Source organism: Myotis davidii, unplaced genomic scaffold (assembly GCF_000327345.1).
Source record: "Myotis davidii unplaced genomic scaffold, ASM32734v1 scaffold370, whole genome shotgun sequence".
Lineage (NCBI taxonomy): Eukaryota > Metazoa > Chordata > Mammalia > Chiroptera > Vespertilionidae > Myotis > Myotis davidii.
In genome coordinates this window covers 2480798-2490835 of record NW_006288615.1, presented here as the reverse complement: position 1 = coordinate 2490835, position 10038 = coordinate 2480798, and the positions used below count along the sequence as shown (strand labels likewise).

Sequence of the window (10038 nt, the reverse complement as noted above, 5' to 3'; positions counted from 1 at the left end):
CCAGTCTCAAGGAAGAGGCAGCCGAATCCTATCCTAGCCTATCCTAGCCTATGTCCTATCCTGTATAATAAACCCTCGGTAATAAAAGGCTAATATGCAAATCAACCAAACGGCAGAATGACTGGTCGCTATGACATGCACTGATCACCAGGGGGCAGGCGCTCAATGCAGGAGCTGCCCCCTGGTGGTCAGTGCGCTCCCACAGAGGGAGCGCCACTCAGCTAGAAGCTGGGCTCATGGCTGGTGAGCACAAAGGCAGTGGTGGGAGCCTCTCCCACCTCTGTGTCTGTGGCACCACTAAGGATGTCTGACCAACAGCTCCCGGACTGTGAGAGGGGGCAGGCCGGGCTGAGGAGACACACCCCCATGCACAGTTTTCATGCACCAGGCCTCTAGTGTGATATAACAGCAAAGATATATTTTAGCATAAACAGATGTTTCAGGTTTTTAAGAAACAAAAATAACCAAAGCACCAAATTTCAGACATGTATTGATATGAAGATCATACAAACTAGAAGTAAAGCAGACTTGTATAAAATTTTTTAATTGAATTAACATATCAGATGCTGTGTCTCAAAGATTTGCTCCAAGATCATCCCCAGTAGGGGTTGTGCAGGAGGCAGCTGATCGATGTTTCTCTCTCATTGATGTTTCTAACTCTCTATCCCTCTCCCCTCCTCTCCAGTCTCAATCAATAAAATATTTAAAAAAAAAATAAAATAATCTGGAAAGAAAACAAAAGTCTAATTTACATTTAACGTATAAGGCTTGACATAAATGTCTATTAAAGACCTGGGGGGGCTGGGGGATACTTAGTAAGACATTCAACTTATATGAAGGCCAATTTCTATAAACTGCACTTTATATAACCAATGACATTTCTAATAAAAGTGAAGATTCATCTATATATATAAAAGCCAAGCAAATGGAATGACAGAACAACTGGTCGCTATGATGCACACTGCAGCCGACCAACCTCCCAGGGTCCCTCCCCACAGCTGGCTTCACCCCACCCATGCACAAATTCGTGCACTGGGCCTCTAGTTCTCATATAAAAATTTCTCACCCAAAAGAAATGAAAACATTTTTAAAAAATTAAACTCTGTGAGGGCAGAGACCATGTCCAACTTGTTCACAATCAAATCCTTAAGTGATCTTCCCTCTATCATTCATGTGACAAATATTTACTGAAAGTCTACTATGTGCCAGGTCTGACTTTAGATTCTAGCAGTGAACACACTGTTCCCAGGGACTTGACATTTCAGTGGAGAGGAGTCAGACAATCAATAAAATAGGTGTAAAAATATGTTAGGTGGTGGTAAGTGCTATGAAGAAAAATAAAGCAAGGTAAGGAGAGAGAATTGAGAATACTGGAAGGGGATGTCACCATAAATTTTTACACAATTCCTGCTACATGTAGTAAAAATGCCTATTTTAATCCCTAGCATCAATTATGCTTTATATGGTTAGAAGAAGTTATTAGTATCTAAAAATAATACCCTTCTTAGAGAAAAAGTAAAGGAAATTAAAATTACTGAAGTCAATCAATAAGCAAATAGCTATACTTTGTTTTATTTTAGTTTGAACAATAGATGGTAAAAAAGTGACTTCTTCCCTCTGATGTAAAGACTCTGGTAGTATAATATCTCTCTTTCTCTCTCTCTCTCACACACACACACACCTGCCAACCCTATTAAAAGAAAAGTTCACTAAGGTATGGGCATGTGTATTATAAAAGATAAAATTTGATATGTTATTGCTGTGAAAGAAAAGAACAAAACACAACACTTGTTATTTAAGCAATGACAATGCACTTCTTTACGAATCTCATGAACTGTGTTTTCAAATCATCAACTTGCCTAACCTAACTCTGTCACTTTGGAGGGCTTAACAAATATCAGGTTAAGTTCATGAGGAGAAAATAGGCAAACAGCAATAAAATAATCTGTTTAAAACCAAATCAACCCCAATAAATTTAATAAAAATTAAAACAACAAGAACAACAAAAAATCAAACCAAAGGAATAAAACTGAATTGGTGGCCTCATACGAGAACCTTGATTTCCACAATACTAATTCTGCAAATTAGACATGTAAAATAACCAAAGTCAACAGCATTTTTTTCCATTACAGCCACCTGTATAATGTGGTAGTTTGTTCTTAAATGGCTTTGAGCCATCCAGAATAGTAAAGTAATGAAGTTCTGGGAAGTTTTGTGAGGCAAGTCTTACAGATCACACCACTCTCGTATTTTTACAGCTGTTACATAAACCTTTCTGTGAAGGAAAACAGTCTGGCGCCAGGAAAGAACTGATCCCATTGCTGTTGGGCTTTACCTTGTTTCCTGTACCAGCACAGCAGATGCCCAGGGCCATGGCAGCTCCATAACGCACGTGAGGATTATAACTTTCTGACAATAATGAAACAACGCTGGGGCACTGTTCAGGGGTCCTGATAAGAAAGAGAGGAAGTGAAGACAGTGTTATACATAACACATTTTAAATCAAGATGGGAGAATTTTAACCGTGTTTTTTTTTTAAATTTTTTTAAAAATATATATTTTATTGATTTTTTACAGAGAGGAAGGGAGAGGGATAGAGAGTTAGAAACATCGATGAGAGAGACACATCCATCAGCTGTCTCTTGCACATCCCCCACTGGGTATGTGCCTGCAACCAAGGTACATGCCCTTGACCGGAATCGAACCTGGGGCCCTTGAGTCCGCAGGCTGACGCTCTATCCACTGAGCCAAACCAGTCAGGGCTTAACTGTTTTTTTAAAGTTATGAGAAACAATAGCTATATTTAACACAGAAATAAAAGAATTAAAAATCTAAAAATTAGAATTATTGATATTAGAAATCTATCTTCAATATTCAGAGAATATGTGCAAAGAAAGAGGAATGTATCAGTGATTCCTCAACCACAATTCCGCCTCACAGGATTAGTCATTCCTGGTGCCTCCTCCATAATCGGGACTAACCACGGGGGCCTGAGGGGTGCACACTTCTTGCTCTACACCCATATTCTTATATTTCCTTCTTACTCTCTGTGTCTTGTTTTATAAGACATCATTTATAGAGATTCTAGGACAGCAGTGGGCAAACTACGGCCCGCGGGCCAGATCTGGCCCGTTTGAAATGAATAAAACAAAACAAACAAAAAAAAGAGACCGTACCCTTTTATGTAATGATGTTTACTTTGAATTTATATTAGTTCACACAAACACTCCATCCATGCTTTTGTTCCAGCCCTCCGGTCCGGTTTAAGAACCCATTGTGGCCCTCGAGTCAAAAAGTTTGCCCACCCCTGTTCTAGGATGTTTCCAAAACTGCATGAAAGATTTAAATCCCCCAGCATTATCCTGGTTGAATATTAAACTAATAAATAAGCTTTGATAATAAGGAAATTCTGATTTTTCTGTCTTTTATGTTGATAAGAAGTAGAGAAATTGTTCTTTTGTCATCTTCATATGTTTGCAAAGAAGAAACAGGACAACCTTGACTAATGAAGTATCTGACCTCTAAAAGACTATCTTGTTATAGTGGTACCCTTGAGGGGTCGCAGGACAGGGGTAGGAACTAGAAGAAAAGAGCGTAAGGAGAGTTTATGGTAGGCTGGTAATGATCTTGAATTATGTACTAGTTATAAAGGTGTATTCAGCTGTGAAAATTCATCAAGTTGTAGGGCAATGATTATGAACACGTTTTCAGAAGTATATCACACTTCAATAAAGTTTGTTACTATCCATATTTACATTTCAATAACATTTTAAACAAGGACTATCCCATTGTGAATGAAAGCAGTTATCACCTATAGACCAATTCAAATCTATAATTCAATGCTGGAACTATTCTCTAGCCTCAAACTCCAGCTATTAATAAATTCAAATTTCAAATGGAGCAGAGCCAAGGTTATGAAAACTGTCTATAAAAGTGGAATTTTGCTATAAGGGAAGGTTGGATTATTCCCCCCTATAATAGAGTCCATTAACCTTTCTTAAAAATGTTCTCAGTTTGACAAAGTTTCCTAGTATGAATAACTTGGAAATAATAATAACGGCAACAATATGGAATATACTAACAAGATCTGGGTTCTAGTCCTAGCTTTGTTAATTTTTTATAATATGACATTAGGCAAGTCAATTACATTTTCCTTTCTGTAATTAGAGATAATTTTTTTCTCCTATTCTGCAGAAATAATATAAAAAACAAATGGGCAAATAACTAAAAATATGATAATAGCATATGAACATATTTATCTAAATAGTAAGTTATATAAGAAGAAGACATGGAGTAAAAAACCCATTATTTAAGTTCCTGTTTTGTCTACAAATAGTTGGGATAATTTAGATAAGGTTCAATTAACCAAATACTTTGGGGTCCCTTTCCCCTGCAAAAAGGAATGGGACTAGAAGTTCCATAAGGTCTGCTCCACTTAACAAAAATTCTATGACTTCAATGAGAAATGTTCCTATGAAATAAAAATGAAATTTAAAGTGATATTACACCAAAAAGACTGTTGGACAGTTATTCTGCAACTGTAGTTGACAGCACCAGCATTTAACTTTTATTTAACTCCTATTAGGCTAGGAACTTAAAGCTCTGTCCATGGTTTGATACCCAAATTCTCGGACAAACAAGATTGCACACATCTCAAGGGCCAAGAGCTAAGAGCGTCTTCTATATTTCCATAAATTATTAGCACAGTGCTAGGCACTAAAAATAAAATAATTTTTATTTTCTTACTTAGTAAAAGACAAAGGGAGCCAAATTAAATTTATATTTAGAGACTTAACCAACAAGTATTTTCTACTAGCTTCAAAGTTTAATGGTTAACCACTGGGAAAAATAATCAAGCCCTTCAGTGTTCCTCTTCTCCCTTAATTTTATAATTCAGCTAGATAATAAAAGAAGGTAGAGTTAACAAGTCCCTGTCAGTGTTACTTGATAAGGGCTGAGTGTCTCTGAATTTTATGTGCTTTGAAGTTCCGAGTAGGGAGAGCAAATATAGGTCTAGGGAAGGCTGCTTTTAAAAAGTACAATACACACTGGAACAGGTAACTAAGTTCTGATTTGTAATTTCAATAAAATTTCTTGGCTTGTAGCTAATAGTCATCTTGCCAATGTTACTATTTGTACAAACCTTCCACAGAGTAGGAATTGTGCAAGGGCATATGCACAAGTCACTGCCACATCATCCGACCGTAAACTGCAAATACGAATTCCATTCTTTCAACATACTGGCTATTAACTACCATTTTTTAATTGAATATTTTTTGCAACCTCAATGTTAAATCATATTAATAAATCAAGATGCTATCAAGAATATGGTGTCTTTGCTCAGCTGGTGTGGCTCAACAGTTGAGCAATGACCCAGGAACCAAGAGGTCACTGGTTTCATTCCCAGTCAGGACATTTGCACAGGTTGCGGGCTCGAGCCCCAGTAGGGGCTATGCAGGAAGCAGCTGATCAATGATGTTTCTCTCTCATAGATGTTTCTATCTCTTTATTCCTCTCCCTTCCAAACTCTTAAAAAAAATATGGTGCCTTTTTCTAATTTATCTTCTCCAGAGGAGCAAAAAGTACAGAATCTTTTTAAGCAATGAACAGAATGCAAACATTTACTTGCATGTACTAGTATATATGAAACTTTAAAAAAGTAATGGTTGCCCTAACCGGTTTTGCTCAGTGGATAGAGCATCGGCCTGCGGACTAAAAGGTCCCAGGTTCGATTCTGGTCAAGGGCATGTACCTTGGTTGTGGGCCCATCCCCAGTAGGAGGTGTGCAGGAGGCAACTAATCGATGTATCTCTCTCATCAATATTTCTAACTCTCTATCCCTCTCCCTTCCTCTCTGTAAAAAATCAATAAAATATATATTTAAAAAAAGTAATGGTTAATACATGTAAAGAAGATAAAATCATCTCATCATCATTTTGCAACTTGGAATGAATTAATGGATCTCAATTATCAATGATTACAAACTTCATAAAACAAGAAACAATTAGACCTTATTGTACATTGTTGGCCCTACCCCTCCAAAGAGAGAGGAGAGAGAAATTGAACCAATTATCAATTTAAAGAAAATACAGAAACCAACATACACATATTGTATACATAAGGTTGCAATCAGCAAAATCCATACTGTGGGAAATGACAGTAATGATGACGCGGTTTCTTCAACAAACTGCAAGGAGTGGGGAAGAAAGAGGGGCAAGGAAAGGCAAGAGAAGGAAAGATACCTATAAAATAAAAAAATACACCAAGTCTTTAATTCCATTAGATGCTCTTTGTCATCCTAATAAAAGGGTAATACACAAATTAACCATCACTCCATCACAAATATGGCAGTGCCTAGTCCTTTCAGCCCCGCTGGAATCCTCCAGTCCCGGGATGGGAGCGGGGCGGGCTGGCTGACAGCGGGCAGTGTGAGCGGCCTGGTGGAATGCTTGCTTCGTCACTGTGGTGACAAGGCAAGTGTTCCACCCTGGCTGTAGAGGACCTCTGGGCCATGGAGTTTCTGGGTAGAGGGCGTGGAGCAGCCAGGACCTGCAGAGAGCTACTGGCACACAGCTTTGTGCACAGAGCTACTAGTTTTAAATAATTCTGACACTCCTTAAATCTTAGCTTTTCTATATAAACAGTTATCTCTTAGATAATATTATTATTGGTAGGAAACCCTCTGTGTCTCCACAGATTTCTAGTGGAAGTGGTCTTGTGGTGTCATGAGAAAAGGAATTTGCTGAGACTGACACTGGAGAATGAGTGGCATTTGAGTGGAATTAAACCCCTGAGTTTCCAAGGGCTCCTCTCCCTCTGTCCCGCCATGGATGAAGTGTAGCTGTGTCTTTAGCAGAGCTAGGATTAATGCCATTTGCTCAAAGTTTCTGTTCCGTTTTTGCACAGTCCAATCAAGCATCAGACTAGCTTCACTTGTGTTCCCAGCTGCAGTTCATCAGTCCATTGCATGTGGGGTCTACATGGCCATGGGCCATGCGACTTCTAGGAACACAGACGAATGGAAGGAAGCAGGAGGCCTTGTTGAAGTGAGCTAGTCTTAGTTCTACCATGTCTGTATTATAATTATCAATATACTAGAGGTCTGGTGCATGAAATTCGTGTACTGGTGTGTGTGTGTGTGTGTGTGTGTGTGTGTGTGTGTGTGTTTCCTCAGCCCAGCCTGCACCCGTTAGCACTCCGGGATCCCTTGCTTCTTACCGCCCACCTGCTTGCTACTCCTTAGCACTGCCGTGGAGGCGGGAGAGGCTCCCGCCACTACTGCTGCACTCACCAGCCGTGAGCCCGGCTTCTGGCTGAGAGGCACTCCCCCTATGGAAGCGCACTGAGCAGCAGGGGGCAGTTCCTGCATTGAGTGTCTGCCCCCTTGTGGTCAGTGCACATCAGAGCGACTGGTCGTTCTGGTTGTTCTGCTGTAATGGTCGCTTAGGCTTTTATTATATAGACTAGAGGCCCAATGCATGAAATTCATGCAAGAGTAGGCCTTCCTTCTCCGGCTGCCAGCACTGGCTTCCCTTTGACACCCACGATCCCGGCTTCCCTCGCAGCCTTGGCTTCATCCAGAAGGTTGTCTGGTCTAATTAGCATATTATGCTTTTATTATTATAGATTTGTTTGTATCACCATAAGCTTATAAATTACATAAGGGTAGAAAATGTTTGGCCCTGAACCAAGGCCAGCAGTTTGCTGAAGCTGCTGGTTTCAAGCAGGAGCCTAAAGAAATGTCTTTCTATGGTCTGTTGGCCATTTCAGAACTTAGGAAATGTAATGGTCAATTCATTAGAAAAAGCATCTGGAAAAAAAACTGACTAGCACTATTCTATGGATATTTGGGTTTCCATTTGCAATTATAAACAATGTAGTAAGTGGCATTAAGTATGCATATAGAGAGCCAAGTAAGTAGTGATTTTTTTTTTTTTTTGCTAAGTTGAAGGCTTTATGCATTTGAATTTCTATCAAAATGCCAAGGCTGTACCAGTTTATACTCCTGGGCAAGAATGCCTGTTGAACAATGGGTCATCAGATAGGTTTTTAAGTTGATTTTCTTGATACATATTTACACTTGGTGAAATTCCTGATTTTTAGCGTGCAGCTTTGTGACATCTATAGTTTGTAAGCACCATATCACTAAAGATCCTGCATGCTCTTTTTTAAATAAAATTCCTCCCCCAAAAAATGTTTACCTTGTTCATCTCCACAAGCAAATAGAACTAAACGAATACTTCACAAATGAATGAATATGTAAGGGACAAAATGTGCACACTGTTAAAAATTCCTTGATGGTTGGTGCTTGAGAGGTAAAAAAAATATCCTTGGCTGGCTCAGATTTCAGTTGTCCTCCTAGGCTTATAAAAGACAGTAGACTACCTTTTAAAGTCAAAGATAGAATTTGTTCAATAAATTAAAAAGGCATCAGAAAATTCAGTATTTTAGAAAAAATGTACCAATTAAATTTTTTAGTTATTGTTAAATTAGAGTCTGAATCTCACCTTTAAGCTACTTTAATTAAAATTTTATCTGAAGTTCTAGGTAAATGAGAAATTCCACACAAATGAAGTTTTCAGATATTTGAAATGTTATTCGACCTTTAAGAATGATACTTTATATCATTTTGAAAGGAAATATTTTTTAAAATGCATGTTACAGCCCAGACTGTGTGCTCAGTGGTTGAGCATTGACCCATGAATCAGGAGGAGACCAGTTTGATTCCTGGTCTGAGAACATGCCTGGGTTTTGGGCTTGATCCCCAATAAGGGGCGTGTATGAGGAAGCCAAATCAATAATTCTCTCTTATCATTGATGTTTCTATCTCTCTCTCTCTCTTCCTTCCTCTCTCTGAAACAAATAAAAATATATTAAAAATAAATAAAATGGATGTCACATATTCCTGCTATACAAAAAAGCTGAAGATGATTTAATCTTTCAAGTGTGGGAATCACCACTATGACATCAATTATTATATCACATATCGTTGTGGAAGGCTGAGTAATATGAGAGCTATAAGTCTCTATTCTGAGTAGACCTACATACCTATACTTTTTAATTCCTGTTTTTTTCAGTTGACTCTGTCTGCCATTATTAAAGTGCTTGGCCAATTTTTAATTTGTTATTCTCCTCTGGACTTGGCAGGGAAACATGTGTATTAAAACTGTCTCAAGAGTGAATTTATCACTGAACATTCTTTTGTAATATTTAGATTTACCACCATGTGCAAATGTTATTTTCACTAAGGAGGGGAAGAGATAGTTTTTGTGTGTGCATACAGCAAAAAAGATCTGGAGTAGGGACTTACAAACTGCCTTCTATCTAATACGAATGAGGTTTTAGAGCATGATTTAGTTATTTGCCAACTAAGATATTTGTCTACCCTTTTATTTATCTCTTTATTATTCTGCTTTCTTTGATTCTCAACTACGCTTCTAATAATTCGGGGTTGCCAAATAAGTGGTTGTAATAATTAGTTATGCTCCTTAGCCATTAAACTAAAAAAATTGAGAATAATCTAAGTACTGCCCTAGCTGGTTTGGCTCAGTGGATAAAGCGCTGGCCTGCGGACTGAGGGGTTCTAGGTTCGATTCTGGTCGGGGGCACACACCTGGGTTGTGGGCTTGGTCCCTGATTGGGGGTGTGCAGGAAGTGGCCAATCAGTGATTCTCTCTCATCACTGATGTTTCTCTCTCTCTGCCTTCCTCTTGGAAATCAATTAAAATATGTATATCTACACTAATAAAAGAGAAACATGGTAATTGGCGTACGACCGCTACCCTTCCCATTGGCTAATCCCCCTGTCACTCACAGAGTAGGGCCGAGATATGCAAATTAACTGGCAGCCAAGATGGCGGCCGGCAGCCAGGCAGCTGATGCGAACAGGGAGGCTTGCTTGCTTCAGTGACTGAGAACTCCAACGTTCCCCACCTGACTTGCCGGCCTCTCAGCTGCAACTCTAAGCAACTATGTTGCGAATAAAGAAGCTAAAAAACCCCCAGAAACCTGCTTTTCTCAGCGGAGCTTCAGCCCGCT

At 38.9% G+C, this 10038-nt stretch overlaps 1 protein-coding gene across 2 annotated transcripts in view; it reads right to left on the bottom strand.

Moving 5' to 3' along the window:
• Window positions 1–10038, bottom strand: part of PSMD1 (proteasome 26S subunit, non-ATPase 1) — an 86359-nt gene that overhangs the window by 21194 nt on the left and 55127 nt on the right. For both annotated transcript variants that reach the window (XM_006760414.2, XM_006760413.2), the window contains exon 17: window positions 2336–2450. In XM_006760414.2, coding sequence (XP_006760477.1) covers window positions 2336–2450 — 115 coding nt within the window. The remainder of the gene's footprint in view (window positions 1–2335; window positions 2451–10038) is intronic.